The following is a 19,417-nucleotide window of genomic DNA, read 5'->3' on the forward strand; positions in this document are numbered from 1 at the left end:
GAAATGGCAGGTTTGAAATTTATGTGGTGTTCAGGGATGATGCTGCGCGCATCCAATACCTGAGACGGCTCAGAGCACATGTGGCAATGGACAGCAGCTATAAGCACACATCGATGCACACTGGTGATCTTCACTGATCTGCCCATACACACTCACATTATACCAGTGGTATAACCATGTTAACACTTAAGTCTCCTCCATATTACTAAATATAACAATGTGTGTGTCCTCCAGTATCACTCACCATTTTGAAGGAGATGATGGTGCCTTACAGGAAATATCACTGAAAGCAAATGTCATTGTTGGGAAAACAGATTTCTCTATATCAGACCTTTTCACATCCAAACATTGTCACACATTTGGAAAGAGGTCTTTCCCCTCTGTATTTTAATAGAGTCTTTTTGCTTTGCTCTAGTAAAATACATCCTTGCCTCTGCTGGAACAGCTTGATGACAAGGGATCATAGTGTCCGAGCCCTGGAGCACTATGTCATCCTCTAGTAAAACCTTTGAGAAAAGGCAGGTGGTAACTCAGCCCCATATGGCAAAGGACAAATGGGAACTAACACAGAATCCCCTGGTCCCTCAGGTCAGTACAGATGCCTTGAGAAAGCCACCTGAGGCAAGAGGATGGAGGACCCCCAGAGGAGACTGCAGATCCAGCAGACCAGACCAAACAGGGTAAACTGACACTGTACCAGAGCTGGCAGCAGAAGAGCTCTGTAGCACAAGGCTTGGGCTCGAGCCTTTCTGTTTGCAACATCCAGTCTGTTCCAGAGCCCCTGCACTGCTCAGAAAGAATTAATGCCTGTTGTAGAGGTGAGTCTGTCCTCCACAACACTCAGGTGGTACAGGGCTTGAGGAGAAGCCTCTGGCAGCTTGGCTGGTGGATAAAAATACTCTGAGCTCTGGCAGCCAACCAGCCTGGAGTACCGCACGGTGCAGCTTCCACCCCAGGGGCCCTTGCAGGACACCCTTGCCTTACATGTGCTTCCTAAATTAGATCTCCTGGGACCGACCTTGGCTTTTTAAGAGGGAGGTGAGCTCGTTAGTAGCCAACGTTATCCATTAAATGGGAATCAGCATCTTTTATTAGACTTCGAAGTGCTATAAAAGGAAAAGGGAGGGTACAACATCACGAACCCACTCACCTCCCCAGTGGAGCCCCTTTGCCTGGCACAGAGGGGTTTTCAGTCAGGCATTCTTGCAGGTTACTGTAATTGTTAAGTTACCTAACGCTGCTAAGTTACAGCAAGCCCCAGACTAAACACAGGAGCCTTGTGGAGGTGCAAGAAGATAGAGACAAGGTTTGCAAAGGGCAGCTCCTCAGTGGGCCCCTTATCCTGAGGCCAAAGAGAAAGAAAAACCCAAGCTGGAAAGGAACTATCTGAGGACTGCCAAGCTCTCCACCCAGGAAAGTCAGGGTATGCAGGCTCCTTTCTTACCAAATCATATTTTTTTTAGTTACACACTCCCTGTCTGCCACCAGCTGGGTTGCTGGCATACAAAACCCCAGCTAAATCACATTCTGACATAGCAGTAAAAAAGCACATGCACTCTCACAGTGACCCTACTGATTCCCTTCATGCAGGTCCCATCCACAACATGCTCCGAGACAATCTGTACCTGCTGGAAAAGGATCACATGAAACTTTGGTCCGCGGTTTCATTGACTGAGGGCTGGTCTTGTAGTTGCGTCTGTTCTCATGTTCCCAGAGAGGTATACTGTTCCAGCTATGGAAATACGATAACTGAGCACACACCAACTGCCTCAGGTCGCTGCTTCGTATTCCAAAAACTCAACTTCCATAAAGAAATTAATAATGTAGTGTATTTTGGTTACAGAAAAAAACTGAAGAAATAGAATCTGAATATAAATGATGGAGAAACATCTGTGAAAGTTTTGAGAGCTGCCAGGTAACAATAAAAAACTGCCCTGCCAAGGACATTTTTAAATCAGAATCCAAATTCAAAGATTTCTTATTAAGAAGGTATGAAGAGAAAATAAACAAAAACTACACATAACATTCAGATGACAGAAACCACCCTATAAAAGCTCTCATAATTTTGCCATCACATTTTAGAAAAAAATGTGCAGTTTATCCTGTTTTAAATTGATTTTAGAAAGCAAACCTTGTTTGCAAGCAATGGCTTTATTAAGATCTGAATCAACAAAAAGCTTAAAGATCTTTTTGAATATTAACTAGTTCCACTCCAGCATCCTGTGAGGTATTAGTAGTTATCATCACACTGGAGATAAGGAAATTTCGCAGCAAAGCTGATGTCCTTCCTAAGGTCACACTGTGATACAAGTGATGGAGCCAGGAAGAAAAATAATTGGTCTTGGCTTTTAAGTATTAAGCAACTCTGCCTTCCTCAAATAAGTAATATAAATATTTTTTTTTTCTTGCTCAAACCGCAGAATCCACAAAATGCAAAGAAAATCAGGAGGCGGACTTTTGTCCCCATACGTGTAATCAATTTTTGCCATTGCAAGACATTGTAAACACACATTCCTAATCTAGACGTTACTTACTGACCCATTAGTTGCTCTAAACTGCACAGACTTCCCATCGCAGAGAACCTATTTCACTCCATACACCATGGTATTAACTCAAAGGCTTGTTCAGCTTATCCAATTGCACCAGGAAAGCCCAGGTGTTCAGACCAGCCAGTTTGGAGTCTCTCTTAGTGTGCTTTGGATCACTGAATGGACACACAATGGCCGATTGTCAGCATGAGGCCAAAGGGATCTGACACTTTCCCAGAGAAAAATGCCTTTGCTGTGTGTTTGGAAGGTTACACAGCTGTAAGTCAGACACAGAAGGAGCTGAAACCCTGGAGGGATTATTGCCTCAAACACACATGTGCTATGGAAGGAAGCTCTCCTGTGGACTGACATACCGTTAACTCCTGCTGGTGGGAGCCTATTCCTATGGCTGGAAGTCCTTTACAGCCTCAAACTGCTGGTTGCTTGTCCTGCAGATAACTCTTGTCTCATCTCTGACCTAGTGACTTGGCCTGGCTTGTATTTATTTTCTCATTTTATAAGAAACAGGCTCTCCTCTGAACTCATTATTGGTAGGAATAGTGGCATGGTGCGAGGCTAGACCCACGCTGCACAGTATCAAATACTCGAGCGGGAGAACTGGGGCTCTGTCCAACATGTCGTCTATCTTCCTGGGAAAAATCTCTGCTCTACATGCTCCCAATCGTGCCATCAGCTGGAGCAAGATGGAACTTCACTGCACGAGATGAACGAGCCCTTCTCCCAAACGCCCTTTAAGGACGGCAAACACAGCTCAGGCCCCGGCAAAGCGAACTGAAGGCTCTGGGGCTCTCTGAAGGGCAGAGGACACTGCCCAGGCCCCTCCAAATCCTGGTGAAAGTGCCAAAAAAATCTGGAGGGCAGCAGGACTTTGCCTACATCCTGGCAACGCCTGGCAAAGGATTTGGAGAACTCTGGAAAGATGCACAGCTCCTTCCAGGTCATGGTAGAGCCCAGTGAAAGCTCCAGGGCTTTGTGGAGGGCTACAAGGCTCCGGGTCCCTGGCAAAGCCCAGAGAAAGCCCAAGGGCTCTCTCAAGGGCAGGAGAGCACTGCCCAGACTTTGGCTAAATGTGGAAAGGGACTCAGGGAATTCTGAAGAGAAGCAGGGCTCCTTGCAGGTACCGGCAAAGTCTGGCAAAGGCCCTGGGGAACACTGGAGGTCAGCAGGGACCTTTTCCTGAGCGCCCTGGAAAAGGGCTGTGCTGGGGCAAGGGTGAGGGTGCTCGGGGGCTCTGTGCTTGTTCTGTCACCTAACGCTTACCCTCACCAAAGTCCAGGTCCAAAACGCAGACCTACCACCTCAGGGTCCCACACAGAGCAAGCCGGGACTGAAAGCTGTTGGTGGCCCTCATGTTCCCTTCCCTGGGGAAAGAGTGAGCTCCAGGTGGGATCTGAGCAGAGTACAGGCGTCACCACAGGGCAAGGGACTGAGTAGTCATCCTAGATAGCACAGGGGTCAAAAACTGCTCTGAGGCACAAAAAAAAGCCCTCGGGGGGGTCCTGAGGGGACAAGAGGGATCCAAAGGGCTAAAAGACAGGTGTGGGGCACAAGGAAGAACTCAGCAGAGCTTGTGACAGAAGGAGGGAGGTGCTGAAGGGGCCAGAAGGGAGAACAGGTGGCTTTGAGGAAAAAAAATGAGGGCTTTGTGAGGGAATCTGTGAGGACAAGAGGAGTTCGGAGACTACGCCAGACGACAGCTCCTGAGGCGATGGTCAACGCCCTGCGGCAGACTACAGCTCCCGGCACCCCCGGGACCCAAGATGGCGCCTGCGGGAGGAGGAGGACGGCAGCCCCGGCGCGGCGGGACGCCGTGCGCATGCGCCGTCCGCCCGGGATCACGTGAGGGCGGGTCCGCCGGCCCGCCCTGCGCGTGCGCGAAGCGCCCCTCATCCACGGGACGGAGCGGCCAGCGCTGCGCATGTGCGAACAGCACCGCCTGGCGGCCCCGCTGTGTCACAGCATGAGGGGGCCCGGCCGGGTCCCGCCGAGCGCCGGGACCGGGTAAAACCCGGGTCTGAAAACTGTCCCGCTGCTCTCCGGAGAGCCCCGGGGCTCAGGAAGGGCAAAACCCGGGTCTGCAAGCTGTCCCGCTGCTCTCCGGAGAGCCCCGGGGTCAGATTGGGTAAAACCAAGGTCTGCAAGCTGTCCAGAGAGCTCCAGGGCTTAGGCCAGTCTTAACTGTGCTCCAGACCAGACCTTTCTGCACTCCAGAGCTCCCTGGGGCCTCAACTGGGCTTTGAAGAGGACCAGGCAGTGCCCTGCCACCCTCCGCACTGCCCCAGGGATTTTTTTGCAAGGGATTTTCTCTCCTTCTGCATCATCTTCTCTCCCTCCACGGCTTTCTCAGCTTGCAGGCTGCAAGTAGCTCTCTGCTCCGTGGTGTTCTCAAGATCTAAGGAAAATGCAGGACAGCAACGTCAAATTCAGCTCCAGCCATCCTGTCACCACTTCTGTAGCTCCAGAACATTTCACAATTTCACTCACGCCACAGTGCAGACCCACACCCACCTCCCTTCGTCCTCCAGCTGATGCGCAGCTGCTTCCTGCCCATGGGCAGAACTATGAACTGCCACAAAAAGGGAAAAGACACCAAAGAGCACACGCTCACATTCAGTCTTTGATGGGACATGACGCTCCCAGGAAGTACGGATAGACCCCGTGCTTCCAGGGCTCAGTGGAGTCTGCAGACCTGCAACCTGCCCAGAAAACACGTCACCCTGAGAGTGACCTCTGCCAGGCACCACAGAAGTGGATGATGTGCGGAGTACACCTCATTCTCAACAGCCTCCTCAAGGGCATTCCCCTTAGAAATTTATTCACCACACATCTTGCAACTAAAAAAGAAGAAAGAGAAGTCCATAACACATCAACAGAAAAGAACGAAAAGACCAATAAAAGTCCAAATGAGTTTTGGGCCGTGTCAGCGCAGGTTCTGAGCAACGGTTATTTGGAAATTCAGCCCCTACTCTTCAGACAACCCCAAAATCACCCACAGCACCTCTTCCCTCTCCCTCACCCCGTTTCTCCTGGTCTGGGTCACCTCTAACGGCTGCGGGCAGCAGCTCCCCTGCAGCTGGAGGTGACACAATTCCCGCTCAGCCCCTCTTACCGCATGTTGAAGGGGGCCATGAGCCGCACCACATACTGTCGGTCCTTCGGGAGCTTGAGCTTCGGGATCTTAGCAGGATCGAAGTCCGGCGGGTAGTATTTCTACAGAGAGGGCAGAGCCGTGTGTGTGCTGGGTGCAGGCCCCCAGAGCGGTGTGAACCGTGGCAGGCAGGCTCCCCGCAGCCTCGGGGGCCAGCCCCAGCAAGAGCCAGCCCACCCACACTAACCAGGACGCTCTCAAGGGCCAAACCAGCCTGGGACCCACGGTCAGCCTGAGACACCCCCCCGCCAAGCCATCAGGAACTCCTCCAACCTGGGAAGCGCTAAACAGCTCCTCACCTTGGGGAAACCCCCCCCACACCCCCACCCAGAGCAGGGTGCCCCCCCCTCAGGCCCAACACCTCCCGCCCCGACATGGCCGCCCACCCTCAGCCCCGCGGCCCAGCCGCCGCTTCCCGGAAGTATCCCCGCCCCCCTCCGCCTCTCATTGGTGAGACGGGCGGATCCTCGTCTGCTACTGGCTGTCTCTGCCGTCCGTCAGCGAGCTGCTGCAGGTCGCCAAGAGCCCGCCCGCGGCGACCAGAATGGGGGGGGGGGGGGTCCGGGGGAGACGGGCGGGCCCCGGGAGGTCGCCCGGAGGCCGGGCCCGAGCCTGGGGGTCCTAGAGACCACCTGAGGCCAGGGACAGAGGCCACGGGGACCGTGCAGGGCTGGCGGGGGGCCGTGGCGGGGCCGCAGGGACCAGCCAAGGCCCTTGGGGAGGGGGCGAAGTGACCGATCTGGACCATATGGACCAGTTGAGGTGTTCGGGGCCAGTTGGAACCTGTGCCCTCCTCCCCCTCCCCACGGCCAGGGCCGGCTCGGCCAGCGAAGGGACCGTCCCCAGGGGCAGCTGAGATGAACGTCAAAAGGAGAACATCAAAAAACGGGGACCTCAAGCTGGTTTATTGCCTGTTTCTGGAGGGTCCCTCCAGTGCTGGGGCCTTGGGGACAAGAGCGGCTGGGGGGTGTGGGGTCCCTCGGCGGGCGGAGGGAGAGGAGCGGGGTGGGGAAGGGGCCGCTGGCCCCGCTCTGCCCGTCACGGCTCGGTCCAGGGCGTCCCCGAGGCCGGCAGGCTCCAGGCGCTGAACTCCCCGGAGTCCGTGAGGTCCTTGGCGGCCACCTGGATGCGGTGGAGGGTCCCGGGCTGCACTCCCGTCAGGGTGTAAGAGGTCTGCTCGTATGGCCCGACCTGCGGGTAGCGCGGGGTTAGGGGCACCCATGGGCCCAGGACACAGCTCGCCCTCGGCTGTGCCTCAGTTTACCCTGCGTGGGAGTGGGGGGGACGCAGCGGGGGATAGGCAGTACCGTTTTGGTGACAGAGCCCTCTTCCTGCGTGTAGCGGATGCGATACTTCAGCGGGAAGTACTCCGGGAAGGGCCAGGACCCTGGCGGGCTCCACTCCAACAGCAGCTTCTTGGTCTCCCCGGGGATGGGTGAGACCCGGAGGTTTTCGGGGGGGTCTGGCTTTACTAACGAAGAAGGGAGACAATGAAGAAGCGAGGTGCTGGCTGGGGGGGGATCCGTCACGGGGCCGCTGGGGACAGCAACACCATGTTGCTGGGGACAGCAACACCGACTGAGCTGCTCAATCTGGGCTGCAGAGGTGGCCTAAGACCCAGCAAATCATCGCACAGATGTTTCCACATCCCACGTAGGGGGTTAAGTCCGAGGGGTCTGTGGAGGGTGGGGGGGGTGGAGGGGATCCAGGCACTCACTGATGTTCTCCAGGAGGAAGGGCAGGAGCCTGGAGGCAGCGCCCAGGGGGTTCACGGCCGTCAGGTTCACCACGTAGGGGGTGAGGGAGAACATCTGCAGGTCCCCGAAAGAGCAGCTCCGCGGGCCTGTGCGGACGCACTCGCCCGTCTCGGCGGCCCCCCACATGCCATGCCTGGGGGGGCAGAGGGGGGGAAGCTGGGTGAGGGGCAGCCCGCCCGTCCTGCAGCCCCACGTGCGACGCAGGCACGGGGCAGGGGGGAGCTCAGCCCCCACTGACCTGTACGTGGCCACGAAGTCGGTGTCCAGCAGCGGCTCGGGGGCCAGGACCCAGGAGCAGTTCACTGCCTGCGGGTAGCTGATGGCCCAGCACTCGAGGGCAGGCAGTGTGGGGGGATCTGGGGCAGGGGACGGGCATCACCCCGCTGCCAGCCTCCCCCAGGGGACCCCCAGCTGGCAGCGGGGGCCACACGGGGGGAGGGGGGGGGGGGGGGCGGGGGGCAGCCCGGTTCACTCACAGCCCAGCCGCAGGCAGACAGTGGCCAAGGTGTCACCGGTGGCAGGGTGGTGGCAGCTGTAGTGGCCCTCGTGGGCCAGGCTAGCGTTGGGGAGGGCTAGCCCCGGGGCAGGGTACATTCCCAGGAGCGTCCCCCCCCGGCGCCACTCAGCCGACCCCCCCGCTGCGCCCGGGCACTGCAGCAGCACCTCGGTGCCCAGGGTGCCATGCTGCAGGGCGCAGCGGCCTGGGGGACATGGCAGTGGGCATGGCACAAACACCACGACCACCACCCCCCATCTCCCCGCTGTGGTCCCCGGAGGGGGGGGTCAAGGGGACACGCCGTGGCGGGGGCCGGGAGTAGTAGGGGATGACACAGAGTCAGGAAGGGTCTGTGCTTCTTTGGGTCCCCCAGCCCCGTTCTCAGCACCCCGGTGACCCTCTCTCCCCAGTGCCCCCAGCCCCTACGCCTCTGTCCTCAGTCCCCTCATGTCCCCAGGCCCCCAGTGTCCCTATTCCTCCATCACCAGTCCCCGCCATGTCCCTGATCCCTCCTGTGTCCCTACACCTCTATCCTCAGATGACCTGTAATTCTATTCTCGGTCCCCTCAGTGTCCCCAGTCCCCTCAGGGCCCCTCCATCTTCATCCCCAGTGCTCCCAGTCTGCCCAGTCCTTCTGCCTCCAGTCCCTCCAGATCCCCCCATACCTCCATTCCAGACCCCTAGTCCCTCTATCCCCAGTCCCCCATGCCCCCATACCTCTACCCCAGCCCCCCCAGTCCCTCCCCGGTCCCCCACACCCCATATCTCTGTCCCCAGCCCACCCGTCTCCCCAGGTCCCCCCATACCCTCATCCCAGCTGCCCCAGTCTCCCCATCCCCAGTCCCTCATGCCCCCATACCTCTGTCCCCATTGTCCCCATCTCCGGCGCTGCCCGCCGTGCTGTTGTAGGGAACGGTGCAGGCGGGGGCCACAAAAGCCACCACCCAAAGCCACTTCATGTCAGAGAGATTCAGCAGAGCTGCCCGGATCCAGGGACCTGTGGGGACAGGCAGAACGGTCAAACCCCAGGGCAGGGGACAGCAGGGACACCACAGCCACAGGTCCCCAGGAGAACCAGGGACATCGCCCTAAAGCCGAGGGCTCGAATTCCTCTCCAGGCCACCCCACAGTGCTGTGCCTCAGTTTCCCCTCTGGCCTTGACACATCCCCTGGGGACAGGGGACAGTTTCTCGCCGGAGCGGCCGGATCCTGCTGCCAGGAAGGAGCGGGGACAGAGCCAGGCGTGCAAGCACCCTGCGTGACCGGGGTTTCCCACGGGGACCTGCAGCCACCCCCGCGGTCCTGTGCCCAAAATTAGAGTTTCGGGTCACTCTGGACCTTGTCCAGGGAAGGAGCCAGCACCCTTGGATGGCCCCCACCTCCCAGGGCACATGGGGAAGGACTGTCCCTCACAGAGACACCCCCCCCCCCCCCCAAAACCCAGCCTGGGGGCTGAGCTGAGCTCCTCACTGTGGTCAAGCCCAGCACTACAGGGACAGATCCTGCCCTTGTCATCGCTCACCCTGGCTGCAGGCTGGCTCAGCCCCGTGGCGGGGACATGCTTGGCTTTCCCCGGATCACGGCCAAGGGGCTGCCCACTGTGTCCCCACGGCGCTGTGGGGCCACCCCTAGCTCCCCCGACACCCCCCTACGCCCCCAGCCCCCTGGGGAGCCCTGTCCCCCGTCACGCTCACCGCAGCAGGGCCAGGCATCTGGGACCAGAGGCTCTGTCACCGCTGGTGCGGGAAGCCGCAGCCCCGGTCGGCCTCAGCCCATTTCCTCGCGCAGGAAACGCCGTCCCCAGTGGGGACCCACCGCCCAGCGTGGCTCCGCAGGGATCCCCACGCACGGGGCCTCCGCCTGCTCCGGACCCGCAGGAAAACGGTTTTGGCTCTGGCCAAGAGGGTTTCAACCTTTCCCACGCCACAACCGCTTTTCCTTCATGGTCACCCGCTCCCCTCTGGGGACATCGGGGCTGGAGGAGATGATGGCACCGATCCCCTACTGTCCCCAGCTCCGCCAGCCTCCCCTCCACAGCCCCCAGCACCCGTGTCCCTGTGCCCACCCCAGAGACGAGCCGTCCCGTTGGCGTGAGTATAAATACTTTATTGCTGCTGTGCTGAGGTGTGGGGGGCAGCAGGAGGGCTGGGGGGGGGTGTGGGGGTGCGTGTGGCAGTGACAGGGAGAAGCAAAGGGGCACAGAGGGTGCTATCACGGGCCTGGCCCCCCAGCCGTGTCACCGGCTGTGCCACCGACCCCCTGCGGCACTGCCGTGCTGGCAGGGGCTCATCTGCCCTGCTCCTGCAGCCGCTGCATCCTCAGGATCTGGCACAGGAGTTTCTGCACGTCCTCGTCCATGTGGCCCTGGGGCGGAGGGGACATTGGTGGGGACAACAGAGGGGACATCAGGGAGTTTCTGTGCACGGGTTGGCACCCGGATCCAGCCCCTTGCTGCCTCCCACGTGCACGTGGGCACCAAGGTGTGACCCCCATACTGGTGTCCCCAGTTTTCCCCCAGCCACGTCCCCATCTCACCTGCACTGCGTAGAGCAGGTGGTTCCGGTACAGCGTCACCACCTTGCTGTGCCGCATTTCTGCCTCCTGCAAGAGAGCCGAGTGGGTTTGAGCACAGGGCCGGGGGCTTGTGGAAGCCCAGAACCCACCAGGCGATGGCCACAAGACCCACCCCCCCCCCCCCCGCCCGGTACCCACCGCCAGCTTCTCCTCCAGCGCCCGGATCCTGGCCTGGAGCGTGGCAGTGTTGGGGGCTGACTTGGATGGTCCCCGGGACTCGGGGAGGGCGTTCAGGGCTTCCTTCAGCCTGAAGACCTCCTTAGAGAGCTCGGTGATCTGCACAGCGCAGAGAGGTTACAGGCACCCAGGGACCCCTCAGCCCCAACCCCCCTGGGGGCTTTCCCACCCCACTCCCTCTGTCCCCGGGTCTCCGTCTCGGCTTGGGGAAGAAAAAAGGGGAAGAGCCGGGAGAGTCCGCAGGCAGGGGTGCGCGTGTGTGTGTCCGTGTGGGCACTTACGTGTGCAAGCGTGCATCTACGTGCAGGTGCGTGCAAGTGTGTGCAAGCACGTGCACTCGTGTGTGCACATGCATGTACACCCATGCACGTCTAGGCGTGTGGGCATGAACGTGCGTGCACACGAACGTGTGCACGCATGTTCACGTTTGCGAGCTCATCTCCCCTGTGACCTGGGCAGCTCAGCTCGCCCGAGCAGCGCCCAGGCCACCGTTTCCCCTCCCAGGAGCCCCTCGCCAACCCCCCCCCCCCCCCCCAGCACCTCGTCCCCATCCCCTACCTTCCTGTCCCTCTCCCTGACCAGCCGGGCCGACTCCTCGGCGCGTCCGTGGAGCTCCCGCAGCCGCCGCGCCTCGTCCTGCGCCTCCGCCAGCTGCTTCTGCGCGGCGGCCAGCCTCTCCTCCGCCGCCTGCCGCTCGCTCTTCATGAAGAGGGCCTGCCGCTGTACCCGGAACACCTCCTCGCACGTCTTCTCGTGCTGCCGCGAAAGCTCGCCCAGCCGCTGGGCCAGCGCCGCCGCCTCGGCCCGCAGCCCCGCCTGCGCCGCCTCGTGCTCTCCCCGCGGCACGGCCGCCGCCAGCTCGGCCTCCAGCCGGGCGGCCTCGCGCCCCTTGGCCTCCGCCGCCGCCTCCAGCCGAGCCGCCCGCTCCCGCAGCGCCTGCGCCTGCTCCTCCAGCGCCGCCGTAGCCCGGGCGTGCTCCTCCCGCGGCACCCGGCCCTCCGCCTCCGCCTGCGCCTGCCGCAGCCGCGCCAGGGCCTCCTCGTGCTCCCGCCGGCCCACCGGCCGGGCGGCCAGTTGCTCCCGCAGGGTGCCCAGCTCGGCCTCCCTGCGACCCAGCGTCTCCCGCAGCTGCCCCAGCTGGGCCGTCACCTCCTCGTGCTGCCGTACCAGCTCTGCCACCCGTCGCTCCAGCACCCCCGGCTCCGGTTCGGGGCCGCCCGCCGCTCGCCAGTCCCGTGCCTTGGCCTCCAGCTCCCGCCGCAGGGCCTCCGCCTCCGCCTCCGCCCGGCCGCAGCGCTCCAGCAAAACCTCCTTCTCCCTCGACGCCTCCTCCAGGGAGGCCCCCAGGGAGCCGGTCGCCGCGCCGCGCTCCAACCGGGTCTGCAGCTCCTTCACCCGCCGGTTCCGCTCCTCCAGCGCCGCCTGCGCCTGCCGCAGGGCTGCCCGGGCCTCCGCCAGCTCCGGGGCTTGCTCCGAGACACCGCTCTGCCGCGCCGCTTGCCCGCCGGCCTCGTCCCTCGCGCCCGTGCCCCGCGGCAGCTCCAAGCGCTGCGCCCGCAGCCGCTCCAGCTCGCGTTGGAGAGCGTTGTATCGGCTGGCGGGCACGAAGTCCCCCGGGGTGGACGGACTGCTCTCGTCCCGCTCGTAGTTCTCCAGCACCTGCCGAGGAGACGGTGACACCACCAAGGGCCAGGGGACGGAGGCAGGGAGGGACAGACGGACGGACAGGGACTTGCCTGTATTTTCTCCCTCAGCTCCTTGTTCTGCACGGTGAGGGACTGCACCTGCCCCTGCAGCGTGGCCAGCAGCTCCTCGGCTGAGGGGCTCAGCGTCTTCTTGGAGAGCAGCAGCTCTGCCCCTGTGGGGTTGCAGGGACCCCAGTGCCATGCCCAGCCGTGCCCCCCACTCCCCAACAGCCATGGGGAGCCCCCTTGCCAAAGGCTGCCCGGCCCCACGGGAGGTGAGCAGGGCTCTACCTGGGAAATCAAGCGGGTCTCCCTCCTCGTCCTGCAGTGTGTCGATGTCATAGCTCGTGTTCTCCCTCTCGTTCTGGGCGTGCAGAGCGGCAGGCATCAGCCCCCGCGCACCCCAGCCCCTGGCACTGCCAGCTGCTCCCTGCACCTACCTCCAGCGAGGACAAGCGGCTCCGCAGAGCCTCCACCTCCTTGCCCAGCTGCTCCTTCTCACCACTCCGTGCCGCCAGCCGCTTCTCCAGCTCCTGGATCTGTGGGGCAGGACATGGGGAGGGGGCCCCTTTTACTCCCTCCGGAGTCCCGATGGCACCCCCGGCACCAGGACCCCCCAGAGGGCCGAGGCCACCCGTGACCTCTTCGCTGGCCTCACCTGCTTCTCCATGGAGCGCAGGGAGCCCTCGTCCAGCTCTGCCCTCTACCAGGACACAGAAAACAGAGAGGGATAAATGCTGTCCCCACCCCTCCCGTCCCCTCCGTTCCCGAGGGACGCGGTGGCATCTCCCCAGTGACCCTGCAGCTCGCTGGTACCTCCCGTCTCTGCTTCTCCTGCTGCTCCAAGCCTCGGATCTTATGCAAGAACTGGGCCCGCTCCTGCCGCAGCCGCACGATCTCCTCGTAGGCGTCCCGGTCCTCCTGCAGATGAGCGGCTGCCAAACCTCAGGGCCCGGCACCGCCAGCCCCTTCCTCGCTGTCGGCCCCCTCCTGCCCACCCTCTCCAGGGGGGCTGTGGCAGGCTGAGCCCACCCAGCCTCAGCGGCTGCTCTCTAAGCACCATGTGCCCCCACGGCCAAGCCACACTCTGGGGTGTGCAGGGTCCTTTTTGACACCAGAGAGAGAAGGAAAAGCTCTGGCAGGGCATGGACCCCCCAACATCAGCACAGCCCCCCCAGACAAGGGGTGTTTTGGGCCCACAGGATGGATAGAAACGGGCTGATACCCCTTGACCTGCCAACAGCAGGGGCTCAGGGCCTGGGGTGCTGCATGCACCCCAGGAGTGGGGATAAAGCCTCTGCTGCAGCTCAGGACAGTCCGTGAGCATCACCTCCGCTGCAGAGCGGGGGTGAAGCTGGAGAAGTTTTCCTGAGCCAGCCACAGTTTGGCTACGCTGGGCCTGCCACGCCGGGTGCGGACGTGGAGCTAAAGGGGGGACCCCTCTCACCTGGCTGAGGGTGCCCAAGGGAGGCAGAGGGGCTTTCCTCTTCCTCGGGGTGCCGCTCTTCTCCCTGAGGGATGACTGGCTGGGTGAAGACGTCTGTGGATAAGAGGGGACATCACATATAAAGTGGCCTCCCTCCTTCCTGAGCCATCGCCACCTTGGAGGGTCCCAGGGCTCCCGGGGACCCCCAGCCAGAGGCTGGGGCCAGGCCAGCCCTGATGAGAGGTGGGTGGCCAGGCAGGCCCTCACCTGGGATGTCAGCTCAGTTGACTCCTCTTCTGTGGGGCAGAGTTGGAGGAAAGAGAAATTGGGGAGGGTTTAGAGGGGACACAGGGGTGGGCACAGCAGGCAGGGCCCGCGTGGGTGCAGGGGCACCTCTGAATTTGCTCACACGGGGGGGGCAAACACACCTGCATGCACAGGGGGGCACGTGGGCGTACAAGGGGCACATGTAGACAGAGAAACATGGGAATATACACGGATGTGTAATTGCAGGGATGCACACACATGTGCAGGCACAGGGGGACACATGCACATGCAGACACATGTGCAAACACATTGGCTGAAACACACGTGCAGTTATACCCCCATGCCTGCAAACACGGGCGTGCAAGCATGTGCTGACACTGAGGTGGCTCAGCACCACCCCACAGCCCTCAGCTGGCGACAGCATGGGCGAAGGCGCCCCCAGCAGGTGGGAAAAAGGGGGGGGCATGTGCCCCCCAGCCTTGCTCAGCCTCTTCCAGCCATGGCTTAGACAGTCCTGCCCCAAAGCACCCTGTGGGGTGAAAACACCCCCGTGGGTCCATCCCCTGTGGACAGGGAGCACCAGGGCGGCACGGCTGCCGTACCGCTGGCCCAGGACCGGCGCTGAGCAGCCTCTTGGAGGAAGTGCTGGATGAGAGCGTTGCCCGTGGCCAGGCTGTAGTGCACGGCGTCGTGACCTGTGGAGTCCACCACGGCCACCCGGGCACCGGCGTTGACGAGCACTTCCACCGTCTCCACGCTGCCGTTCTCGCAGGCCAGCATCAAGGCTGTCCTGAGCAGAGAAGTGAAAGCGGAGGTGAGGGGGCCCATTCCCTCCATCTCCCCGTCCACCTCCCAGTCCCCACCAGTGCAGACTCACCTCCCCTGCAGGTCCCGGCTGTTGACAGCCGCACCGCGGTGCAGCAGGTACCGGCACAGCTCTGAGTGGCTCATCTTGGCAGCAAGGATCAGCGGCGTGGAGCCATCCTGGCCGGGGTCAGGTTGGGTGAGGATGTGCAGACAAGCCTCAGATCTCCCCATGGGGCACCCCGCTCCCATTATCTCCCAGATTTCCATGTCCTACTTCATGGGGTGTTTTCACCCCAGGTTCTGCCAGCTGCTACGTTCCACCCCAGAAGCTGCTGCATCTCCGAGGCAGCCCCTGCCCAGGCCCTTGCTGCTCTGCACAGCACAGCAGGGCGAGAAGCAGCGGGATCTCACCTTGTCCTTGATGTTCAAAGGAGCCTTGAAATCACAGAGGATCTCCGAGCACGAGATGCAGCCGCTGACCGCTGGGGAGAAGGACAGAGGCTGAGCACTCTGTCTCCCACGGGGACGGGAGCAGGACGGGGCTGGCACTGTTCCCACTCACCTGCGTGGTGCAGCGCTGTTCGGCCGCTGCCGTCAGCCACGTCCACGGGGCAGGAGGCCTGAGGGAGAGAGCCTGGGTTAGAGGACAGGGAACAGACAGACAGACTGCTCGAGTGGATGTGGCTCCTTGGCATGGTGGAGGACTGAGCAGGTGCCAGGCAATGCTGGGAACCACCCTGCCAACCAACAGCACTGGTGAGGGAAGGGAGTTCAAGGACAGAGAGGACACCTTGCTGGCACAGCACCCTCCCTCCCTCACAGCACAGCGCTCCCAGTCACGGTACCTGCAACAGCTTGCTGACACATTGTGGGTGGCCATGCTTGGATGCCAGATGCAGGGCAGTGTAACCTGAGGAGAGGGACAGACGGACGGGTCAGAGAACAGCCAACGGGTCTGTGGCAGAGGGGACTGGTTGGGTGACAGACGGACGGATGGGCACGCAGGAGGATCTGCTGGACTGGGGCTGAATAAGAGGGGGACATCCCCAGGAGCACCATCAGACAGTGCTTGAGTCCCCATAGGAAGCTGGGACAATTTACAGCCCCCATAGGTGTGGCTGTCCCCTCTGTCCCCTCAGCCTTAACACCGGGGAGCGCCCATGGCCCCGGCTGGTCCACGGCGTTAGCCAGAGGCCCGTGGTGGCCATGCCCTCACCCGAGCTGTCCTTGGTCATGGCATCCACGCCGTGAGCCAGCATGGCTTCCAGGCAGTCCACGTTCCCCCGCATGGCAGCCAGGTGGAACCTGCAGCAAGACCAGGAGCTGTCAGACTCATGTCCCTGGCCCCCAGCCTTGTCCCCAGCCCTGCAGCCCCGGCGTCCCCGGGGACGTGGGTCAGCACTTACGCGGATTTGCCCTCCGAGTCCAGCTTGGTGGGGACCAGGCTCTTGCGGGTGAGGAGAGATGTCACCTTCCCAGCATCGTTGTAGTCCACAGCTTGCAGGAGCTTCTCATCATTTTTGGTCCAGTCCTGGCTCTGCAATGAAGACAAGAGGAGGCTGTGATGGGTGTACCATCCCCACGGACAGGCAGGGTACTGGCATGGGCTCAGGTGTCTGTCCTTATCCCCATCCCTGCTATCTTCCATCCATCCCTATCCCTTGGGGTAGTCATCTCTGGGCCAACCCCTTTCCTGGGTGCTGTGGTGTCTGGTCCCCAGGTATGGAGGGTTTAGCTGGGACAGCTGACTGGGATCAGGATTCCCCTTCAGCCCCCCACCCCAGTTTGCAGCTCACAGACCAGGACATTTACAGAGCTGCCCCCGTTTAGCCAGCACCCATGAGGTGCCTCAGCCCCATCCCTGCCCAGATCTTCCCAATAAGCCTGTTCCCAGCCCTGCTTTGCTCCCTGCTGAGGCAGAGACCAAGCCAGAGTGAGCACACTTGGCAGCAAAATCAGATCCCCTGGGATGGCTCCAGCCTTCCTGGGATATATGGGGCACGACGCTGTCCCCACCCCTGCGCAGGACTGGGGCTGGATGGGAGCTTGCTGACCCAGTGGTCCTGCACAACCCCATCCCGAGGGAGCGACCCCCAGCGCGACAGGACCAGCACAGGAAGCCCTGGGTTCACCCCGCAGCCCGTGACGACAAACCCGAGCTCGCTGCGGCCGCGGCGGCAGGAAATGGATGTCACCTTTCGGGAGCTGCTTGCATCCTGCCCCTCGCCAGCCTGGTGCCCAGTACCAGGCACGGGACCTGTGCCGCTGTTCCCACCGGGTGCCCCTGCAAGCCCCTCCAGCCCTGCGGGGCCAGGGGGCCCCATCCAGGGGCGGGGAATAAACCAGCCTCCCAGGGTTACTGGGCAAACTGGGAGGGTGGGTGCCAGCTCCCCCCCCCCCACACCCCCTTGTCATGCAAGGACAAAGCAGGTTGGAGAGGACGCTGCCGAGCACCGGGACAGGGATGGGGATGGAGGGGGTCCGGGTGGGGTGGGGGTGACACGGCTTACCCCGGAGGACGTGACCAAAGGGGAGCGGAGATGGAGGACAGGGACGTACCGCGAAGGAGGCAGCGGCACAGAGGCAGATCTGCTTCATGGTGTTGAGGAGGAGGTGGCGGGCAGCCATGCATCCCTCGCCCCCCGCCTGGGCGAGGGCAGGCTGGGGCTCCAAGCCGTGGACCCCAGACCCCAGCTCGGTCCAGCATCGCTGCCCGGATGGGGGCCGGGTCCTGCCGCAGTGGGAGCCAGGATCCGCCTCCCTCCATCCCTCAGTTCCTCCTTCTTTCCCTCCTTCCCTCCCTCCTCAGCATCCAAAGCTCCAGGCATCCCCGCATCCCTGCCACCGAGCAGGTACCAAGGTCCCAGTCAGGGACCAGCACCCAGGCTGGTCCCAGTTAAAATGGGAGGGGTTGGGGGGCAGCTTTCCCACCCCATGCTCAAGGTGAGGCAGCCATGCACCCCCAAACCAAGGGGACGAGAATCTTCATGCCACCCAGCTCCTGCTCCCTGAGGATGGGGATGTGGGAACCCCTGCCCTGCCCTGGGGGGCACAGCCTTACCTCTCACCACAGCCCTAGGGCCAAGGAAGGGCTAGGACCCCCTGCCTGCATCTCAGGGGCTCGGCAAACTCCCCTCAGGGAGGGAGCCCCGAAATGCAAAGGGTCCCCAGGCAGCTGTCCTGGAAAAGCTCCAGGGGCAGCAGGACAGCAGGAGCCTCTCACCCCTCCCCACTCACAGAAGCGTCCGGGGCAGTGTGGGGAAACTGAGGCACAGAGCAACACTGAGCAGGGCAGGCCCACAGAACGCACGTGACGGGGCTTCAACTTGTGTCCACGTGTCCCCAGCCATGCGTCCCCAAGTGCACATGTCCGACTGGTGCTGCCATGGGCACTGGGGACAGCCCAGTCACCCTCTGCCCAGAGTGGAGGACGGCAAGAGCCTGCGGCCCCATGCCAGGCTGGTGCTGAATAATTGAGGAGCATCAACATGCTGGTTCCACTGGCTGTGACAGCTGGAAAGCTGGCAGCCGTCCCCAGGACGGGGACAGGGAGGGGACCCGAAACCCGCTTCCCTCTCCCTGCTGTTGCCTTTTTTTCCTCTGCTCTGCCCCACTCCCAGCAATGGCACTGGGAGCACCCTTGGGTTCACTGGGAGCTCAATCCCACCAGCCAGGGTGGCAGCCAGCTCTGAGCTCCATGGGGCTGCCGTCCCCATCGCGAGCAGCCACCCCACGTCCCAGGGCAGGTCACCATGTCCCTGTGACACTGGGGACATCCCGGCGACCGTCCCCACGTCCTCACATCCCTGTGAAACTTGGGACGTCCCGGGGCATGTCCCCATGTCCCTGTGGACATCCCAGGGCAGGTCCCCATGTCCCCAGGGACAGCACTCACGTCTGCCTTCTTGAACTTGGCCTTCAGGCTCTTCATGGCGGCTCCAGCCTCAGCCCTGGGGCGCCTGGATGAGGGGACGGCTGCGCTCGAGGGTCTCTCCGCTGCCGATGCCGGCTCAGGCACCCCCAGACCCGCTGCTCCCCCGAGCCCCGTCCTCGCCTGCCGTTTCCCCGCCAGCCGTCAGCAGCAGGAGAGGGGGGGACCAGGCGGGAGGGAGTTGGGTTACGGCCCCGGCTGGGGTTACACCTGGCAGCGCTTGGCAGCCGCGGGGGCTCTGGACGGGGGACAAGCCCCCTTTGGGGAGGAGGGGGCTGCTTGCACCCCTGAAATGCCCAGGGACAGGGAGGCGAGGGGACGCGGCATGGCAGGGCCAGGCTGAGGGCAGCAGGGTCGGGCTCCTTGGCCGTCTGGGGCTGTGGGTAGTGTGTGGTAAGGCTGGACCCTGACCAGCCGGCACCCCCTGCCCCGCTTCTCCCCACTCTGCGCCCTCATCGCAGCACCTGGCTGGGTTTTGGGGGGGGGGGGGGGGGGGGGGCACAGTGGAGGCCTGGCAGGGTGAGGGCAAGCCAACCCCCCCCCCCGCCCCCCTTCCCTTTTCGCCCGGCACAAAGATGGCGGCGGCGGCGTCCGCCCCCG

At 62.1% G+C, this 19,417-nt stretch overlaps 2 protein-coding genes across 8 annotated transcripts; both read right to left on the reverse strand.

The window, feature by feature from the left end:
• Positions 1 to 6,581: 6,581 nt before the first annotated feature.
• Positions 6,582 to 9,886, reverse strand: EBI3 (Epstein-Barr virus induced 3). 3 transcript variants are annotated; one of them, XM_042794705.1, is made up of 7 exons: positions 9,645 to 9,886; positions 8,810 to 8,947; positions 7,931 to 8,155; positions 7,693 to 7,810; positions 7,415 to 7,587; positions 7,005 to 7,168; positions 6,582 to 6,888 (listed from the first exon to the last, which is right to left on the reverse strand). In XM_042794705.1, exons 2-7 carry the CDS (start codon positions 8,907 to 8,909, stop codon positions 6,736 to 6,738), a joined length of 933 nt encoding a protein of 310 aa, XP_042650639.1. In that variant the 5' UTR covers positions 8,910 to 8,947; positions 9,645 to 9,886; the 3' UTR covers positions 6,582 to 6,735. The 3 variants fall into 3 exon arrangements, with proteins under 3 accessions (XP_042650639.1, XP_042650642.1, XP_042650641.1); XM_042794708.1 differs by lacking the exon at positions 7,931 to 8,155 and having other exon boundaries at positions 9,645 to 9,884; XM_042794707.1 differs by lacking the exon at positions 9,645 to 9,886 and having other exon boundaries at positions 7,931 to 8,138; positions 8,810 to 8,879.
• Positions 9,887 to 10,035: 149 nt separating this feature from the next.
• On the reverse strand, positions 10,036 to 19,303 carry ANKRD24 (ankyrin repeat domain 24). 5 transcript variants are annotated; one of them, XM_042794977.1, is made up of 20 exons: positions 18,782 to 19,303; positions 17,041 to 17,049; positions 16,293 to 16,423; positions 16,103 to 16,191; positions 15,732 to 15,796; positions 15,449 to 15,506; positions 15,298 to 15,368; positions 14,957 to 15,063; positions 14,682 to 14,869; positions 14,080 to 14,108; positions 13,834 to 13,926; positions 13,203 to 13,307; positions 13,045 to 13,089; positions 12,827 to 12,925; positions 12,678 to 12,750; positions 12,438 to 12,559; positions 11,260 to 12,360; positions 10,663 to 10,800; positions 10,486 to 10,551; positions 10,036 to 10,314 (listed from the first exon to the last, which is right to left on the reverse strand). In XM_042794977.1, the coding sequence occupies exons 1-20, from the start codon at positions 18,815 to 18,817 to the stop codon at positions 10,237 to 10,239; spliced, it is 2,703 nt and encodes a 900-aa protein (XP_042650911.1). In that variant the 5' UTR covers positions 18,818 to 19,303; the 3' UTR covers positions 10,036 to 10,236. The 5 variants fall into 5 exon arrangements, with proteins under 5 accessions (XP_042650911.1, XP_042650912.1, XP_042650909.1 ...); XM_042794978.1 differs by lacking the exon at positions 17,041 to 17,049; XM_042794975.1 differs by lacking the exon at positions 18,782 to 19,303 and having other exon boundaries at positions 17,041 to 18,762.
• Positions 19,304 to 19,417: the final 114 nt, after the last annotated feature.

This window comes from Tyto alba, unplaced genomic scaffold, assembly GCF_018691265.1.
Source record: "Tyto alba isolate M040663 unplaced genomic scaffold, T.alba_DEE_v4.0 Super-Scaffold_20000042, whole genome shotgun sequence".
NCBI classification, from domain to species: domain Eukaryota; kingdom Metazoa; phylum Chordata; class Aves; order Strigiformes; family Tytonidae; genus Tyto; species Tyto alba.

What these genes read in the sequence shown, in the direction of transcription:
- EBI3 (XM_042794705.1), bottom strand. Translation starts at nt 8,909, where the DNA reads ATGAAGTGGCTTTGGGTGGTGGCTTTTGTGGCCCCCGCCTGCACCGTT. An exon ending in TGTCTGCCTGCGGCTGGGCT is followed by an intron (nt 7,811 to 7,930) that starts GTGAGTGAACCG and finishes CCCCTGCCCCAG; the next exon opens with ATCCCCCCACACTGCCTGCC. An exon ending in AGGGCTCTGTCACCAAAACG is followed by an intron (nt 6,889 to 7,004) that starts GTACTGCCTATC and finishes CGCTACCCGCAG; the next exon opens with GTCGGGCCATACGAGCAGAC.
- ANKRD24 (XM_042794975.1), bottom strand. Translation starts at nt 17,514, where the DNA reads ATGGCTGCCCGCCACCTCCTCCTCAACACCATGAAGCAGATCTGCCTC. An exon ending in GACTCGGAGGGCAAATCCGC is followed by an intron (nt 16,192 to 16,292) that starts GTAAGTGCTGAC and finishes GTCTTGCTGCAG; the next exon opens with GTTCCACCTGGCTGCCATGC. An exon ending in TCAGGGAGAGGGACAGGAAG is followed by an intron (nt 10,801 to 11,259) that starts GTAGGGGATGGG and finishes TGCGCTGTGCAG; the next exon opens with ATCACCGAGCTCTCTAAGGA.